Consider the following 20,046-nt stretch of genomic DNA (forward strand, 5'->3'; position numbering starts at 1 on the left):
ACTGTGCACAGAAACTGATTTAGAACAATGTTCTTGTAAATATGGTAGTAAAATAATTACTAACCTTTTCACGTATACTTGCACATTAGGGTCCTTTCCTGAATATTTTTTTAGATCTTGGAAATATTGAATACAGACACATACACACACAGTTTTATACTACGTCTCTAATTATACTAACCTTAGGTTCGTTAGGTTTCTCGACGGTGGGGCCTCCCTACAAAAAAATGTATATTTATATTATATAGAATTGTACTGTTATACTGTGTACTGGAGATAGCCTATGGTTGGATTGAAAAGAGGGTAAGTGCAATGCAGACATTACTTACAATTCGTGCAGGTTGCAAGGAACACAAGTGTGAGTCCTGCCCGTTCCAAGCTTTCCTGTTTGGATACCCCCCAGGTTCTAGTATGTACGGATCACCTTCAAAAAATGGCTTGCTGTACACCAGCCAGCTGTGAAGAGAGAACAAAAACAGTCACCAATACTCTTTAACTCACTTTATAGTCTTCTTTAATATATGTGATCACTCTGTAGCACAACACTGTGTGCTGCAATGCATGCAATGTGGTGCTTTGACTTGCATTGCAGTGAGATGGGTTGAACAGCTCATTTAAAATGAATGTGCTGAAATGCACTACATGTAAAAATGGGACAGACTGTAATTTTCTGAAGCAAAATGCAATACATGAGACAATGCACTTGTCTGCTTTTCACAGGTAGTGGCAAGGCAGTGCACCAACACATGTAATGCGTGTTGCTTTGCTGCAACACTGTGGGGAGAATAGGCCCTCAGAAACTGGCTGTACCCTAAAACTGACTACAAAATGTTTGCTGTTTCATGTGACTATAACTATAATTTGTCAATAACAATTGGTCATTCATTCCTTTCATTGTATTCTCTTATGTGACTTATTCAAATGTAATCCTCTTTATAAAAACAAATAAAAAACCTTTTGATGTATTGTTCCTGTTGACAACCTATTTTGTACAAAGCCAAGTTCCTCATGCTCTATATTATGACCAACAATACTTTTACATGTTTATTTCCTATTTCTGGAGACAAAAATGACCTCTCAAATACCAATAAAAAGTTTTTGAACAAAAATGTTTTGATTACCCTATATACGGCCTAAGAAATAAGATGTCTGTTAGGAAAAAAAGGATCTGATGGAATAATCTAATGTGAACTCCCAGTAAAACAGCTGTGCTGTGCTCATCAGATGCTGTGTTGCTGCATTGCTCCTGCCAGAGACTGCGCCACTAAAGGTACTGTGTGCTGCTGAGCACTCCATGGAGGAGGAAGGCCACAATTTCATTCAATACCTGCTTGAGGGGAAAGCCCTGTTTGTGCAGTGTCCCCTCACCATGGTCAAGAAAATGCATCAGAATCATTGGGAGTGGTGGAAGGCCCTTTGGCCACTTGTTTAATATTGACCCTGCTGATGTTATTGCTGCTTAAAGTTGCTGCCTGTGGAGAGCATTGGCCTTGCACCCTTTAGTTTTTTCCCATAGGATTATAAATACTCTGTCTTGTGTGAGAAAGTAAGTGTGGGAGACTCTGGGCCTCAGCACTGGATAACTCTAGACCCACTGGCCAGTGGTTTCTTGAACTCTCAGTCAGGTCACCTTGATATATTGCTGTTATATATTGTCTTTGTTACAATTGTGTGCTGCTTTAGATGCGCTATTGAGTTGTATTATCATTGTTGGTTGCTTCTCTCATTACTTCCCTGCAGGGCCTGTTCATTAAAGCCTATTTAAAGCCACAGGTGTGTTGGTGAGTGTGGTGTTTCTTTTAGAATCATGGGCACTGGGAACAGGGGACCTGAGAAAACAGTGGCTCCTTCAAGAGTGAGTGCTACAGATATGATATGTCTAGGTGGGCAGACTTTACTACACCTTTAAACCTTTATCACCACATTGACACTTAGTCACATATACTTCACCTGCAATCACCATTTGTGCTGCAGATACTTACAGTCCTTTGTGTACAATGATGGATTCTGTTTTGATTGGGTAGCCATGTACACGTGAATCAGGAGTGGCTCCAGTGATTGTCACCTTATTGCCTTCTCCATTGTCTTCCGTAAACAGACTTATCTGTGGAACTTGAAAATCCTATATATGAAGGAAACCAAATTTAGGTAGTCTATGAGATATGTATCCTACCACCATGTGACTTTTTATTATATCCTATTAAAGCAGATCTGATCAAAAAGTGAACAATGCTCAGTCACATGGGTGGCCTCACACCATATCCAAAAGTGAAATAAATTGTTCATAAAATTATTTTCACAGTGAAGATAAATAAAAAAATTAGGATCACCAAATTGCCTTGGTCACATGGAACTTAGGCAGAGAATATGTGAATTGTGAATCTAGCTAATTTGTGCAAATGCACCGACCACAAAAGCTAACTTTACAGATGTACACCATTTTACACAATCACGAGTCTTAAGAAAATACCTTTCTGTTCATTAAGTCATAATTAGTGACAGCATTTACTTCTGTCCTGAACTCCTTTCTGATGGACTAGGCATGTAATTCATAATTGCAAACTCAACAAAAACTGACTGCTTGGAGCAAGAGATGCAGAGTTTTATGAAAGAGTACTTGTGAAGCTAGGGGGAAGGGGTAGACAAAAAAGGTAGGAAAAGACATTATGACATAAAATACACATAATGCATCTAGAGGGAAGGTATCTGTCATTATTATTTAAAAAAAATGTACTCACCCGAACTACATGACGTAATGAACCAATCCAAAATTTGGGTTTCCTTGTATCATTTAAGAGTGTTTCTGATGTTGCTTTCTCAACCTCCCAAGGACAGGGCAGATCAGTATCACCTTCTGTTAGCATTACACGCTTGCCACGGAATTGTGGTTTTTCATACAGAAGCCACCTATGTAGTTTAAATCTAGGCGTCATTTGTTTTATTACAATAATCAAAACCAAAAATTACTAAAACAATTATATATAAACACTGTATATATATATATATATATATATATATATATATATATATACACTACCGTTCAAAAGTTTGGGGTCACCCAAACAATTTTGTGTTTTCCATGAAAAGTCACACTTATTCACCACCATACGTTGTGAAATGAATAGAAAATAGAGTCAAGACATTGACAAGGTTAGAAATAATGATTTGTATTTGAAATAACATTGTTTTTACATCAAACTTTGCTTTCATCAAAGAATCCTCCTTTTGCAGCAATTACAGCATTGCACACCTTTGGCATCTGTCCACAACACTTTTTTCCAGTCTTCCTCTGTCCAATGTCTGTGTTCTTTTGCCCATCTTAATCTTTTTCTTTTATTGGCCAGTCTCAGATATGGCTTTTTCTTTGCCACTCTGCCCTGAAGCCCAAAATCCCGCAGCCGCCTCTTCACTGTAGATGTTGACACTGGTGTTTTGCGGGTACTATTTAATGAAGATGCCAGTTGGGGACCTGTGAGGCGTCTGTTTCTCAAACTAGAGACTCTAATGTGCTTATCTTCTTGCTTAGTTGTGCAACGCGGCCTCCCACTTCTTTTTCTACTCTGGTTAGAGCCTGTTTGTGCTGTCCTCTGAAGGGAGTAGTACACACCGTTGTAGGAAATCTTCAATTTCTTTGCAATTTCTCGCATGGAATAGCCTTCATTTCTAAGAACAAGAATAGACTGTCGAGTTTCAGATGAAAGTTCTCTTTTTCTGGCCATTTTGAGCGTTTAATTGACCCCACAAATGTGATGCTCCAGAAACTCAATCTGCTCACAGGAAGGTCAGTTTTGTAGCTTCTGGAAGGAGCTAGACTGTTTTTAGATGTGTGAACATGATTGCACAAGGGTTTGCTAATCATCAATTAGCCTTCTGAGCCAATGAGCAAACACATTGTACCATTAGAACACTGGAGTGATAGTTGCTGGAAATGGGCCTCTATACACCTATGTAGATATTGCACCAAAAACTAGACATTTGCAGTTAGAATAGTCATTTACCACATTAGCAATGTATAGAGTATATTTGTTTAAAGTTAGGACTAGTTTAAAGTTAGCTTCATTTAAAAGTACAGTGCTTTTCCTTCAAAAATAAGGACATTTCAATGTGACCCCAAACTTTTGAACGGTAGTGTATATATATGGAACGTGGGGGAACGCAGTTCCGCCACCTCCAGCACTGAATGTGCGCAATGATAAGAGGTATTGCGGTTTGATGGAGGGTCTATTGATGCTGGCTGCTGGGGGATTTATTGTTGCTGGAGGGCATCTATTTTTGTGTGGCGGTTTATTGTGAATGGTGGGGGATCTTTTGTTGATGGGGGGTCAATTGTTGCTGGAAGGGATCTACTGTTGATTAAGGGGTCTATTGTTGCTGGCTGCTGGAGAGTCTATTGGTGTTGTATGCTGGGAGATTTGTTGTTGTTGCTGGGGGCCTATTGTTGCTAGGGTGGTATTTTGTCATTGGGTTCCATTGTTGCTGGGGGGGGTCTATTGCTGCTGGCTGCGGGGGATCTGTTTTATTGCTTATTATTACCAAGTCCCTACAAATTACTTAGCACGATGTAATGATACTTGTCTCTATTCTAAAGGGGTCCTACTGGGAGGTAGTGGAACCAAGGGTAGTGCTTGGATGTTGGGTAAGGGATGGAGACACAAATTGACTCAGGGAGGAGTTCCTGCACCTATTCTCTCAGAAAAAAAGCTCTGTATATAGTTGCCGCTCATTACTGACATGTGTCATATGTATTACAACAGTGTCACGGATGGTGAGAAGGAAAAAGTAGCAGAGGCAGATTATGGGGAAAAGTGTGACTAGGCAGATATCTAGGCAGAAATCATGGAATTTCTGGTCTTCTTAGGTGACATGCCTTTCTAATATGATTATCTGAAGGTGGGGGTAACTAAAGCTTGAAGTTACTGGTGTCAGAATAACTGAATACAGGCCCTGCCATCAGTATGTTACAAAGGCAGTGATTATAAAAGCTAAACAAATATTGACTAAATACAAGAGGTGTGTATTCTTACGTGAATCTTGGTGCCCTTTGAGTATTTCTTCCAGGTCTTTGCAGTAACGTTAACATGAAACAGCTCCTGCATTTTGCCTTTGTGCAGGAGTTTCCTTTAATAAAGACCAGTCACTCTCCCTGTGCAGGAGGACCGGTCTTATATCCACCTGAGTTTTTCTCTAGGAAGCCTAAAATGGAATGGAACTTCTGTGTCCCTCCCAAACCTCTGCACTCTCTACAGGCTATATTTGAGCCCAGAGCTGAGATTTAATCAAACATTTGCAGCACGCTGATTTAAATATGCTTAAAATGAGGCATTTGTCAACAGGATAATCTCCTGCTACTAAAGCCAGGCATACATGGATCGAAATTCATCCGGTTTAGCAGGAACCGGCCAAATTTCAAGTCATGAATGGGCACCCTAGTTGTACAGAATTTACTGATCTACTGATCAACTTCTGTACAACCAGCCTTTTGGGTTTTTCTCCATCGATCACTGCCACCAGCTACAGCTGGCAGCATTGATCATTACATTCTGACAGGCGGGGAAGGTTCCCGACTGTCAGAACATAATACCACAGTGGGGAGGATGGGGGAATCGGAAGGAATGAAAAAAAAAATTATGAATGTATGGGCTGCTTAAGAGATTCAAATTATTGCCTGTGTAGCCTAGCTTTAAATTCACCAACAGCTCCCACTGTGCCCTGCAATGTGCTTGGTGATATCATTATGTTAGTACAGTGACATAATTGTTTGCTCTACTAGGAAATTGATGCCTGAAGCTGCCTACTTTTCTGCTTTATGATATCAAGTTTTACCCTGTAATGCAATCTGCTTTCTCTTTCTCTGTTGGTGATGTATATATGTATGTAATTGCTGATTGAACTTACCCTCCTCGCACAATGCAGACAGAGACTGTTCCCTGCAACTCCCAATCACTCATGTTACCCACATCACTGTAGATCTCATGCCTGTGCCCCCTGAACCCAGGCTCAGAAAACAAAATGATCTGTTAATCAAAAAATAAACCACGTTACTGGGGTTCCAAATATGAGAAGTAACGTTCGTATAACAGTTAACTTGTATAACAGTTATGCTAGAACAATGTCTTGTTTATGCATTTTGCTGCTTTTTTCTTAAGACTATTTGTTATGACCCACAAATGTAAAGGAACTGTTTAGACCTTTACCTTTCCTGGTCTTGGATTCAGCTTTCCATGAATTTTCCCTGGGTGTTGCTAAAACATAACAAAAAAACAAAAAACACCATTACCAACCAATAGCTCCTGAAAGCTACAATTATGAAAGGGATAGCTTATCTTTACAAAAAATGCCTATGTAAGATGAGAAAAAAAAACTGTGCAGCTTTGACTACAGTTAAATAATGCTCCTGCTTTAGATGTCGTCCATTTACATACCCCCCGAAGCCTGGCTAAAAAAACTCCCAGAGATGACATACATCCTGATTTCCAAGAATCTGAGAAAGAGCTTACTCCTGTGCTGTTGGGGGTGAGCAGTAAAGGCTAGGAACATCCTAGCTATAAGGCAGGACAGAGGGGTGTCTTCTCTGGAAGTTTTTTGGCCAGGCTTTGGGACATACGTAAATTGCTTACACCAATAGCAAGTACATTATTCAACTTTGGTCAAAGCTGTAAACTTTGTTTTTTATCTATAGGCACCCCTTTCCTACATAGGGAGTTTTTTTTGGTAAACGTAAACTAACGCTGAAACATTTTTCCTAGACATATTCATATTGATATAAAAATATAACTAAAGCCAAAAATAAGACTATAAATATACAATACATTACACATGTTTTAAATAACCTGCAGATGCTTAAAGATCAGTTATAAGTCATAAAACTGTAACACATCTCACCCAGACATCCGGGAAGACCTTACAAGTTGAAGCTACTGGTGGTTCTAGCTTGGACAACAGCTCAGTAGAATCTGATGTTGGGACATTATCACTCTGTAGCTGTGAGCTGTACTCTTTATCTTCTGGCTGCTGTGCTCCTGAGGCATTGAATAGGATGTCACTGGCTCTGTTTGCTCCTGATGCATTAGTTAAGGTGACACTGTTCGTTTTAGTTACCGATGTACTGGTTAAGGAGTCACCGGCTTTGTTTGGTCCTGATGCAATGATTAAGGAGTCACTTGTTTTGTTTGCTTCTTGTGCACTGGTTAAGGAATTACTGGTTGTTTTTGTCTCTGGGGCACCAGATAAGGATTCATTGGCTTTGCCCGCTTCTGTTGTATTGGTTAAGGAGTCACGTGTTGTGTTTGTCCCTGACACACTGGTTAAGGAGACATTTGCTGTGTTTTCTTCCAATGAACTGTTTAGGGAGACATTGCATGTGTTTGCTCCTGATGCACTGGTTAAGGAGTCACTGGCTGTGTTTGCTCCTGATGCTTTGGTTAAGGAGTCACTGGCTGTGTTTGCTCCTGATGCATTTGTTAAGGAGTCACTGACTGTGTTTGCTCCTGATGCACTGGTTAAGGAGTCACTGACTGTGTTTGCGCCTGATGCACTGGTTAAGGAGTCACTGACTGTGTTTGCTCCTGATGCACTGGTTAAGGAGTCACTGACTGTGTTTGCTCCTGATGCATTTGTTAAAGAGTCACTGGCTGTGTTTGCCCCTGATGCATTTGTTAAGGAGTCACTGACTGTGTTTGCGCCTGATGCACTGGTTAAGGAGTCACTGACTGTGTTTGCTCCTGATGCACTGGTTAAGGAGTCACTGGCTGTGTTTGCTCCTGATGCACTGGTTAAAGAGTCACTGGCTGCATTTGCTCCTGATGCACTGGTTAAGGAGTCACTGGCTCTGTTACTTACCAATACACTGGTTAGGGAGTCACTGACTGTGTTTGCTCCTGATGCACTGTTTAAGGAGTCACTGACTGCATTTACTCCTGATGCACTGGTCAAGGAGTCACTGACTGTGTTTGCTCCTAATGCACTGGTTAAGGAGTCACTGGCTGCATTTGCCCCTGATGCACTGGTTAGGGAGCCATTGACTGTATTTGCTCCTGATGCATTGGTTAGGGAGTCACTGACCGTGTTTGCGCCTAATGCACTGGTTAGGGAGCCATTGACTGTATTTGCTCCTGATACACTGGTTAAGGAGCCACTGACTGTATTTGCTCCTGATGCACTGGTTAAGGAGTCACCGGCTGTGTTTGCTCCTAATGCACTGGTTAGGGAGCCATTGACTGTATTTGCTCCTGATACACTGGTTAAGGAACCACTGACTGTATTTGCTTCTGATGCACTGGTTAGGAAGTCACTGACTTTGTTTGCTCCTAATGCACTGGTTAAGGAGTCACTGGCTGCATTTGCTCCTGATACACTGGTTAAGGAGCCACTGACTGTATTTGCTCCCGATGCACTGGTTAGGAAGTCACTGACTGTGTTTGCTCTTGATGGACTGGTTAAGGAGTCACTGGCTCTGCTTGCTCCTGATGCACTGGTTAAAGAGCCACTGACTGTATTTGCTCCTGATGCACTGGTTAAGGAGTCACTGACTGTATTTGCTCCTGATGCACTGGTTAAGGAGTCACTGGCTGTGCTTGCTCCTGATGCACTGGTTAAAGAGCCACTGACTGTATTTGCTCCTGATGCACTGGTTAAGGAGTCACTGGCTGTGCTTGCTCCTGATGCACTGGTTAAGGACCCACTGACTGTATTTGCTCCTGATGCACTGGTTAAGGAACCACTGACTGTATTTGCTCCTAATGCACTGGTTAAGGAGTCACTGGCTTTGTTTGCTCCTGATGCACTGGTTAAAGAGCCACTGACTGTATTTGCTCCTGATGCACTGGTTAAGGAGTCACTGGCTGTGTTTGCTCCTGATGCTTTGGTTAAGGAGTCACTGGCTGTGTTTGCTCCTGATGCATTTGTTAAGGAGTCACTGACTGTGTTTGCGCCTGATGCACTGGTTAAGGAGTCACTGACTGTGTTTGCTCCTGATGCACTGGTTAAGGAGTCACTGGCTTTGTTTGCTCCTGATGCACTGGTTAAAGAGCCACTGACTGTATTTGCTCCTGATGCACTGGTTAAGGAGTCACTGGCTGTGTTTGCTCCTGATGCTTTGGTTAAGGAGTCACTGGCTGTGTTTGCTCCTGATGCATTTGTTAAGGAGTCGCTGGCTGTGTTTGCTCCTGATGCATTTGTTAAGGAGTCACTGACTGTGTTTGCACCTGATGCACTGGTTAAGGAGTCACTGGCTGTGTTTGCTCCTGATGCACTGGTTAAAGAGTCACTGGCTTTGTTACTTATGGTTAGGGAGTCGCTGGTTGTATGTAGATTTGTGCTATCGGTAGATGACATATCCTGTAGCCCTATTTGATCTGTTTTCTCCTGTTGTAAATCCTTTTTTGGTTTTAAGTAGCTACTGAGAAGGTAGCTACTTTCCAGTCTAGAGAACGATTTTCCTTCTGAGGTCTCTGATTTTTTATCTAATCTGTCAGCAAGCAATAGAGACCCAATGATAGAGCTCTGTCGCTGGCTTAGACTTTGTGTAATTAATGCTTTGTAGTTTTCACTTCGAGAACCCTCCTCTCCTGAATGTTTTCTCATTAGTTCCAATGGAGATGATCTAACTGTGACTTTATCAAGGCTTCTTTCCCATGAGAACTTCTTGGGTGATTCTTCTGATTGTTCAGATTGTTCTGTTGCTTTTGTTTCCAAAGCTGAGTTGTTTTCACTGGGAGTGATGATCACCTTCAGCGTTTCTTCTTTCTCTTGCAATTGCCAATTGAAATCAGGCTCATCACATTTTGGTGAACCTTGATCTTCTTTTATGGGGGGCAAAGTGATTTCAATAAAATGTTGTGTGGAATGAGGCTGACGACGTGGTTTTTGATACCTTAAAAACTCAGGGGTCTCCAGTTGTCTCAGCTTATTCAACCAGCTCTCCATATTTTCTGGAGACTCTTCCTCCTCTTCACACGGTGCAGCATTTTTCTTTATAGCAGTTTTACTGTCTTCTTTTGGAGTTTGTGGACTATCTTTATAAATTTGTAAATTGTCATTTAAGCTTGGGCCTGAATTATTTTTTGTAGCAACAGGGATGGTTTCACTTGTTTTTGTGTCCCTTGAATATGAAATTTGTATATCTGTTGGTTCCGATGACAACAGAGATTCTATGGAATTAGAGATTCCTTTATAACTTCCGTATATGTTTTCTTGACTGTCTATTGTTTTTAATTCAGGTAAAGGTATATTAATTTGTCCCTCAAAGCCCTGTAAAGCTACCCTGATGGTATCACCTGTGGTTTCTGTATCTCTTAAATATGACATTTTTACATCCAATGGTTCTGAAGGTATCACATCTGCTATGAAATTAGAAATTTCTGTATGGAGTTCATTTTTATTTTCTTGACTGTCTATTGTTTTTAATTCAGGTAAAGGTATATGACTTTGTCTCTCAACACCCTGTAAAGCTACACTGATGGTATCACCTGTGGTTTCCTTATCTCTTAAACATGACATTTTTAAATCAAATGGTTCTGAAGGCATCACAGATGCTATGGAATTAGAAGTTTCTGTCGGGAGTTTATTTAAATTTTCTTGAATGTCAATTGTTTTTAATTCAGATAAAGGTAAATGGTTTTGTACCTCAACTCCCTGTAAAGCTACACTGATGGTGTCACCTGTGGTCTCTGTATCTCTTAAATATGACATTTTTACATCTAATTGTTCTGAAGGTATCACAGGTGCTATGGAATTAGAAGCTTCTGTATTGAGATGATAAATATTTTCTGGAATGTCTATTGTTTTTAATTCAGATAAAGGTAGGTAGTTTTGTATCTCATCACCCTGTAAAACTACACCGATGGCATCACCTGTGCTCTCTGTATTTCTTAAATATGACATTTTTTCATCTAATGGTTCTGAAGGTATCACAGGGGCTATGGAATTAGAAGCTTCTGTATTAAGATGATATACATTTTCTGAAATATCTATTGTTTTTAATTCAGATAAAGGTAAGTAGCTTTGTCTCTCATCAGCCTGTAAAGCTACAATGATGGCATCACCTGTGCTCTCTGTATCACTTAAATATGTATATTTTACATCTAATGGTTCTGAAGGCATCACAGGTGCTATGGAATTAGAAGCTTCTGTATTGAGATGATATACATTTTCTGGAATGTCTATTGTTTTTAATTCAGATAAAGGTAAGTGCCTTTGTCTCTCATCAGCCTGTAAAGCTACACTGATGGCATCACCTGTGCTCTCTGTATCTCTTAAATATGTAGTTTTTACATCTAATGGTTCTAAAGGCATCACAGGTGCTATGGAATTAGAAGCTTCTGTATTGAGATGATATACATTTTCTGGAATGTCTATTGTTTTTAATTCAGATAAAGGTAAGTGGCTTTGTCTCTCATCATCATGTAACGCTGCACTGATGGCATCACCTGTGCTCTCTGTATCTCTTAAATATGCAATTGTTACATCTGATGGTTCAGAAGTCATCACAGGTGCTATGGAATTAGAAGCTTCTGTATTGAGATGATATACATTTTCTTGAATGTCTATTGTTTTTAAGTCAGATAAAGTCAAGTGGCTTTGTCCCTCATCAACCTTGAAAGCTACATCAGTGGCATTACCTGTGCTGTCTGTATCTCTTAAATATGTAATTTTTACATCTAATGGTTCTGAAGGTATCATAGGTGCTATGAAATTAGAAGTATCTGTATAGAATTCCTTTAAATTTTGTTGAATGTCAATTGTTTTTAATACAGATAAATTTAAATGCCTTTGTCTCTCAACACCCTGCGAGGTTACAGTGAGGGTGTCAGTTTTGGTTTCTGTGTTTCTTAGATATGAATTTTGTACATCTAACGGTTCTAAGGACATCAAAGGAGCTATAGAACTATCAGTTTTTGTATGGTTTTCACACACATTTTCTTGATTGTCAATTGTTTTTAATTCAGGTAGAGGTCCCTCAATACTCTGTAAAGTGACACTGCTGGTGTGGCTTGTGGTCACCGTGTCTCTTAAACATGGAATTTGAACATCTAATGGTTCTGAAGACATCACAGGTGCTATGAAATTAGAAGTTTCTGTAGAATGTTCATATACATTTTCTTTACTGTCTATTGTTTTTAATTCTGGTAAAGACAAATGGCTTTGCCCCTTAACACTTTTGGTCTCTGTATCTCTCAAATATGACATTTGGACATCTAATGGTTCATAAGACATCACATGTGCTAAGGAATTAGAGGTTTCTGTAGATAGTCCATCTACATTTCTTTGAATGTCTAATGTTATTAATTTAGGTAAAGATAAATGGCTTTGTCCATCATCACCCTGTGAAGTTACACTGATTGTGTCAATTCTGGTTTCCGTGTGCCCCAAATATGAATTCTGTGCTTTTAATAATTCTGAAGACATCAAAGATGCTTTTGAATTAGAGGTTTCTGTACCATGTTCATGCACTTTTTCTTGATTGTCCATTGGTTTTAATTCTAATAAAGGTAAATGACTTAGTCCCTCAACATCCTGTAAAGATACAAGTTTCTCATCTAAATTTTGCGGGAGATATTGTTTCTGTGAAACAGCTGTGTCATTTTCCAGCTGCCCGGCTACAACAGTATTAACCAGACCTTGTTTTAATTCCCTGTTACTGTTGTCATTTGGATGTTCCCTTATATTGACAGCAGTAGCCATTGGTTGTAATACCTTGTTGTTTGTATGGTTCACCTCATGCTTTGATTCTTTAGTGGCCAGTGTTTCTGCTTCTTGAGTAAAATCTAAAGCATTTTCCCTACCATGAATAACTCCTTCATGTTGATCCTCATCCAGTTCCTCTATTCTAGCCTGGCCCACTATGTAATTTGCTGAAAAAATGTCCATAGCATCTTGAGACTGATTTCTCACATCAGTAGTTATGTGTATCTGATCTTCATTTTCCTGACCATTTTTGACTATTCTTCCTTTTGTAAGCTTTAAATCCATGAAATCTTCAGATTTTTCCACAATCACATTTTCACATTCATCCATAGCTTGGTCCAGCGTAGCTGTCCAGTTATTATTATCTATTTCTGTCTTCTTATTTTTATAGATGATTTCTGTAATATCTTCAGGTTTTTTAGGGGACACTACATCAACCTGATCCAAAGACTGCTTTATTTTGGCATATCTACCTTGACCACAGGTCTCAATTTCAGTTATATCTTGAAGTGCATCAGTTGAAGCAACAGGAAGTAAGCCATCAACCTGGTACATTTTATATTCAAATCTATGGTCTTCTTTCACCCACCATGGCTTTTCAAGAAAACATTTATCCACAGCCTCAAAATGCGGAACAATATTTTCTACGTTTTTCCTGAAATTTTCTACATCTATACTTTCATTCACAGTGACATCTGTGGTATATTCTAATTTGGAATTATCTTCTGCCTGTAAAAATGTAAGACTAGAATATTTTCTTCTGTCCCCAAGATATTCCTGTTTCTCAAGTTTCTCAAGCGGCTGGTCCCTGATTTCTGCAGATAATACAATTGTCTGTTGCACATTCTGTTCCTTCATGTTAGTAACATCCTTCTCCATCCCTCTATTTTTAATTTCAAATACATTTTCAAACACTTTGTTAATTTTTGAGTTTTGAATCACAAAAACAGAGTTTTCTTCTGGCTGCTTCTTTGTTTCCACACTGATTACATTATGTTCACCTAAGTTCATTTGATTTTCAAGATTGTGGCCAATGGTTTCTCCAGATAAGAAGCTATCAGCGAGTATATTTTGAGTACACATATCCTGAGTGATGACTGACATGTTAGCAGATTCTTCTTTAATTGTGCAATCAATGTGTTTATTAGAATCATCAAATGAGCCAGTCAATCCAGTAAAATCTTCTCCAATGCTGTCCTTCATATCAATAATTTTTATAATTATTCCTTCAGTTGAACTTTTCTTAATGTGTGGTGAAGACTCCTCTGTGTGATTTTCAGCTAGCAAATCAGTGGCATTTTCCAATAGGTCATCCGTCATACCAGAATCCATATACGTTTCCCCTTGGTTAATCAAATTCTCAACTCTGTAAGTTCCTGGATCCCAGGAATGTTTAGCTGAGGTTACCAACACGGGTATGTCTTGTCCAGAATGATTATTTATATCTACAGATTGTGTCGTTATATCTTCAATCTGGTTTGTGGCACTATCATTTTCAGGTTTATACATGGGATGCTCAATGACCAGATCACTTGAAGCTTCTTTTTGTACATCTGTCAATGTTACAGAAACCTCAATATAATTAAAATTGTTTATAAGCTGGTCACTAGAGACTAACGTTGAGGGTACAACCACTGGTAGAGTCTGCTTTTCCATATCAGCACTTTTGTTTTGTTCAGTATAAGCACTGACAACATCTGTAGCTGGCTGATCTCTGGACTTTTCGAACGTCTTATTAGCTGTTGACTCCAAATAAGCTTTGCTAATATATTCCACATTTTTGTCCCTGACTATGCTAGAATCTCCTTTGATTCCACCACTTATTTCTTGTTTTAGTTTACCAATTATTTTTTGTCCTGTGCTAATATTTGTTGCAGGTTCCATACTTGTGTTCTGTTTTTTTCTGTAAACACTTTCATCTTCATCTTTAGAATGACCCCTTATGGTTTCAATGATTAAACTAGAAGCTTTATCTTTATATGCTGTAGGTAAAGTACTTTTTTCTGAGACAAGTTTGTGTGTGTGTCTTATTTCCTTATTTTGGTGCATTGGAGATAGCCCTTTTTCTCTTTCTTGCTTGTTCATGGGTAACTTTTTAAAAATTTTAATTTCAGTTTTCTTGTTGCCTTGATTCAGTTGGTCAACATCAAGGTCTGGAACTTTATCTTCATATGGTGTAGGTACCATATTTATTTGTGTAGCAAGCTCACTTGTGTGTTTCATTTCCATATTTTGGTGTGTTTGAGATAGCCCCTTTACTGTATATTTCAAATCTTGTTTGTTGATTGGTGAAGTTTCAGAAACTTTCATTTCAGTTTTCTTTTTACTTTGATTCAGTTGGCCAGCATCAAGGTCCACATTGTTTACTATTTTTGTATTTAATAATGCTGTGTATCTGTTTTGAACTACATTGTGAGTTGTTGATTTCTTATCTGTACCATCACTAATCTCTGATGTGCCATCATCCACAATGTCTTTTGTTATGTGGATTATATGTTTGTCACTGTTAACTCTTAAGCGATTGCTGTCATTTGAACTTCCCAGGTCTTTATTCTGAGTGGAAATGTGTTTTTGGAAATCTCTCCTTCTCTGGCTCCTTACAGGCAAATTCTTATTGCTGAATTTCGATGACCGATTAGGTGATATCGTAGGTTCTTCTGCAGATCCTTCTTGAATTTCCAAATCCAATGCATCGGACTCTATTTTGCTTTTTGTCTCAACTGTTTGCTTAAAATCTTCATGTTTCGTAAATTCTTCCTGGATCTTATTTTTTAACAGAGCTAAGCCTCTCACAGTTCGGCTTTTGTTCAGTTTCTCTTTTGTACTAATGGCAGGACTTTCATCATAGACCAAATTTGGAGCAATTGTTGTATTGAGTGATATCATAGGTTCTTCTGCAGATCTTTCTTGATTTTCCAAATCCAATGCATCGGACTCTATTTTGCTTTTTGTCTCAGCTGTTTGCTTCAAATCTTCATGTTTCGTAATTTCTTCCTGGATCTTATTTTTTAACAAAGCTAAGCCTCTCACAGTCCGGCTTTTGTTTAGTTTCTCTTTTGTACTAATGGCAGGACTTTCATCATAGACCAAATTTGGAGCAATTGTTGTATTGAGTGATATCATAGGTTCTTCTGCAGATCTTTCTTGATTTTCCAAATCCAATGCATCGGACTCTATTTTGCTTTTTGTCTCAACTGTTTGCTTCAAATCTTCATGTTTCTTACATTCTTCCTGGATCTTATTTTTTAACAAAGCTAAGCCTCTCACAGTTCTGCTTTTGTTCAGTTTCTCTTTTGTACTAATGTCAGGACTTTCATCATAGACCAGATTTGGAGTGATTGTTGTATTGAGTTCTGTTCTGTGTTCTTTTTGTGACTGTATTACCCTGTTATGATTAGTCTGCTCCCTTTTTTGTTGCAAGTCTGAATCTGTAATAGAATTAGAAAAGTTCTCCTCTGTAAAGAAGACATTACTTTTATAAGATGGTACTGGGGTAGACTCCCTTTGGTTTTCAAATATCTGTCCAGTGAAATGTTTGGTTGGTCGTACCACAGCACTCTCATTTTTCCAACCTTTTGGTGAACCCAGAGAAAAAGAAAAATTATTCTTAATTTTATTAGAGGGTGAAGTGGGTGTTCTGGGAGCAAGCTGTAAATCTTGTAAAGTGGGTCTGGGGTGTCTTTGAAAGGCTTCCTTGTCTTCGTGACTATTGCTTAAATGAGTCTCTGCAAAATCTTTACCAAGGCTATCATTGTTTTCTACAATATCTTCAATTGTGTCCATATAGTTTTCCGTTATTATACATGGGTGTAATTTTCCAGAGCTATCAATAACAGAAATGGTGGCATGTTCAATTCTCTTCTCTAAATGTTCTTTTTTTAAAGGATTAAAAACCTGAGAGAAAATTGGTCTGTGAAGCCCAGCAGTGGACACCTCCTGGTCAGATACATAATCTTTTTCCCTCTGAGAAACATTAATGGATTTAACAGGTTCCACATGATGGCTCACAATGTCCTTTGAGCCAATATCCTCAAAGATTTTTTGAATTTTTTTCACACGACCAACATAGGCCTGTGGAGGTACAAGGTTATTTGAAATGTTCACGTTTTGTTGATTATCCTTCTTAACAGACCATTTTGATGTCTCACAAGATCTTTGTATCTCTGGCATCCTAGAAACCTGGACTCTTTTTGGAAATGTATAATCTTTTTTTAGTTTATCACGCTTTTCCATGTTAGAGGAATCAATTCTGCAATATTCAGCCACCTGTTCAGAGCCAGAGTGTGTTGGGGGGCAGTCCTCATCTGCATCCAAGCTGAGGGATCTAGGAACAGAAAAATGGTTTTAGTGAAAGGCTATCTTCATACTAAATATGTTTCTATCCAGGATTAATTAGAACAATAAGTGGACCTGAACAATAAAAGTAAAGAATTGCTACCTTATAGGGAACCTCTAAATGTTTGCACCTACGAAGTACCCTAATATGTTTTGTATTGAATTCTTCCTGAAAAATAGTAGAGCACTTTTTGTGCCTAGGTACTCCTGCCCCTAAGCCTCATAACTGTATACCTCAGAGACACTCCCACATTTGGATGCTGGCTCATGGACACCCGCGAGCGCCGGGCGATCTCCCGGCTGAGCCTGTCACTCAGAAAGGCAGAGCAGCCCGAGCGGCGGAATGTTACTGAGCTGACACGCTGCTGCTTCCCTTCCCAGTGTTATCAAATAGACAGCACCCCTGGCTTCCCTCTACATGTGCATTTCTCCCTTCCTGCCACTGGGTGCTGCTTGTATATGCAGGTGAATTGGAATGTGATTTTAGAGCATCCCCAGTTTGCTCTACCCAAGGCTGACTGTTCTTCATGTCTTACCTACACCCTAAGGCAGTGATGGCGAACCTTGGCACCCCAGATGTTTTGGAACTACATTTCCCATGATGTTTAACTACACTGCAGAGTGCATGAGCATCATGGGAAATGTAGTTCCAAAACATCTGGGGTGCCAAGGTTCGCCATCACTGCCCTAAGGTATGCCACTGTTTGCTCATGTATATTTGCAAATAGAAGTTTTCAGTAGATTATGTCAAAAGTCTTTATAATATTTGATGTTGCAATGGCAGTTCTAGCAGATTCCTCTGTGAAGAGCTGATTGCTGGGGATATGGCAGGAGAACTTGCCATAATATGACATTATACATTTTATTGCAAATTTAACTTGAAGCTTCCATGTTCCAGCACTTAGTTTTACACTCTCCCTTCTCTCTGATGCAGTCAGTGCTATTCAGCCACTAGCGCGGTGCTTTTAACCCTCGTTAGTGGCCGAAAAAGGGTTAAAACCGCCCACAAAGGGCATCTGCAGCGGCACTTTGCCGGTGGTTTAACGGTGGTTTGGCAGCGCTTTGTCGGCGCTGCCCATTGATTTCAATGGGCAGGGGCGCTTTAGGAGCTGCAAAGATGCTGCTTGCAGGACTTTTTTTACTGTCCTGCAAGTGCATCGCTCCAGTGTGAAAGCACTTGGGCTTTCACACTGGAGTGAGAGGAGTGGCTCTTTACAGGCGCTATTTTTAGCGCTATAGCGACTGTAAAGCTCCTCAGTGTGAAAGCAGCCTTATTAGTAAAAAAGAAAAATAAGAGACACAGAATGTCTATGTATGTCAAAAACGGCAAACTTTAATTGGTACTGATCAGGCTGCATTTAATTTGGGGGGGGGTGCCGGCGCGTCACCTCCCTGAAATGAGTTTGCCACCTCCCTGAAATGAGTTTTTGCAGGTTGGGATGTCTGATACCTGCACTATGAGATCATCCAAGACACATATGTCAAACACAGGGCCAGCGGGCCAAATCTGGCCCGCCAGACCTTGTCATGTGGCCCTACCACCAGGTTTGCCTCCGGAATGTGGCGTAACTCCATTCTGCCACCTCCGGTTCTCACCCTCTGCTCCCATTCCCCACTGTCACAGCTATGGAAAAGTTTGTTTTCAGCGACTCCCGGATCTAACAGATTCCTGAGTGAGACACGGCGGGGACAGATCTCCAGAATCTGATAGAACAATCTCCCTGCAAGGGAAGCAGAGCCACCTACACAGGGAAGTACTAGAGTTGAATACACGGGTAGTAGAGGCATCTACACTGGGAGGTACTAGAGCCGTACCAGGTAAAAGAAAGACGAGATGCAAGGAAGCTTTATGAGGGGGGGTTGGGGTTGCACTCTTTCCCTAGCACACCCCTATACCCTACACTCTGTACATAGCACACCACTGCACTCTGTATGTAGTGCATTCCCGAACTCTGCAATCTGTACTTGGGCAAACCTAAACCCTGCACTTTGTATGTAGAGCACTCCTCAACCCTGCACTCTATACACAATACACCTCTGAACTTTGCAATCTGTACATAGCGCACTCCTGAACTCTACATACTGAGTACTCCTATTTATCTGAGTAGGTACAGATACAACTGCCCCTTTAAGGGCAACCATAATACTGATTTGGTCCTCAATGAAATTGAGTTTGACACCCCTGATCTGAGATCTAAGACAATGCTGCCGTTGACCTCTAGTCTCACAAAATTTGGAGTGAGATTTTGTGATGTCACTGCTGTTCTGTTGTTGGAAAAGAAGCAGTAACTGAATACCTCCCTGCTTCTGCTTCCTTCAGTCATTCTGAAAGTGTACTTTCTGAATCTCTCCTGATTACCAGTCATCATGAGAGCAGCTCTGACATGGGGAAGCAAAGCACTGCTTCTCTACCAAGATGGCCACATCCACACAAAGATACATTGTGAAATGAGGCATGGTAAATCAGTAATAAGGAAAAGTTCAGATTCAGGGAGACCACAGGCAATTCTGGTGACTATTCCTATGCTCTCTTTTTGCCTTTTTGGTACAGCTTCCAGAGTTTAGGTCCACTTAAAAAAAAAAAAAAAGACGAGAAAGCTTATGGTACCACTGAAATTTAATGTTCTTTAAATCTAACAATTTTCTTGAATTTAGTAATAGTCTTAGCATAGAAAACATACTAAGATATTCTATAGGATGTGCAGTGAGTTTCCCTGACATGTGTCGGCAAATGCAGAATAGATTTAGCTTATCAGAATGCACAGGTCAGGACAAGTCCATAAATAACAACCTGTTCTGGTTTGTCACCAATCATTGTACTGTATAAGTGTGTTTTGCATTAACATCAGGAATGTGACCAGGGCAGAACTGTGTGAAAGCTGGAAAGCAAAGTAAAACAGACAGAGCAAAAGAGAGAGTAGGTGAATGAAAGAATAAAGCTAACCTTGCTTGAAGGTTATTAGGAAAGGGAAATTAAAATTGTCCTAAACTATAGCATTTATTAAGTTTATATATTCATATAAGGAA

The 20,046-nt window shown here is 39.8% G+C and overlaps 1 protein-coding gene across 2 annotated transcripts in view; it reads right to left on the minus strand.

Moving 5' to 3' along the window:
• CRYBG2 (crystallin beta-gamma domain containing 2) overlaps positions 1-20,046 on the minus strand; it is a 239,870-nt gene that overhangs the window by 30,947 nt on the left and 188,877 nt on the right. For both annotated transcript variants that reach the window (XM_073616145.1, XM_073616146.1), the window contains 7 exons: positions 6,883-17,008; positions 6,195-6,242; positions 5,896-6,014; positions 2,739-2,907; positions 1,983-2,122; positions 330-456; positions 182-217 (listed from right to left, as the gene is read on the minus strand). In XM_073616145.1, coding sequence (XP_073472246.1) covers positions 182-217; positions 330-456; positions 1,983-2,122; positions 2,739-2,907; positions 5,896-6,014; positions 6,195-6,242; positions 6,883-17,008 — 10,765 coding nt within the window. The remainder of the gene's footprint in view (positions 1-181; positions 218-329; positions 457-1,982; positions 2,123-2,738; positions 2,908-5,895; positions 6,015-6,194; positions 6,243-6,882; positions 17,009-20,046) is intronic.

This window comes from Aquarana catesbeiana, linkage group LG02 (genome assembly GCF_042186555.1).
Source record: "Aquarana catesbeiana isolate 2022-GZ linkage group LG02, ASM4218655v1, whole genome shotgun sequence".
In the NCBI taxonomy this organism is placed as follows: Eukaryota; Metazoa; Chordata; class Amphibia; order Anura; family Ranidae; genus Aquarana; species Aquarana catesbeiana.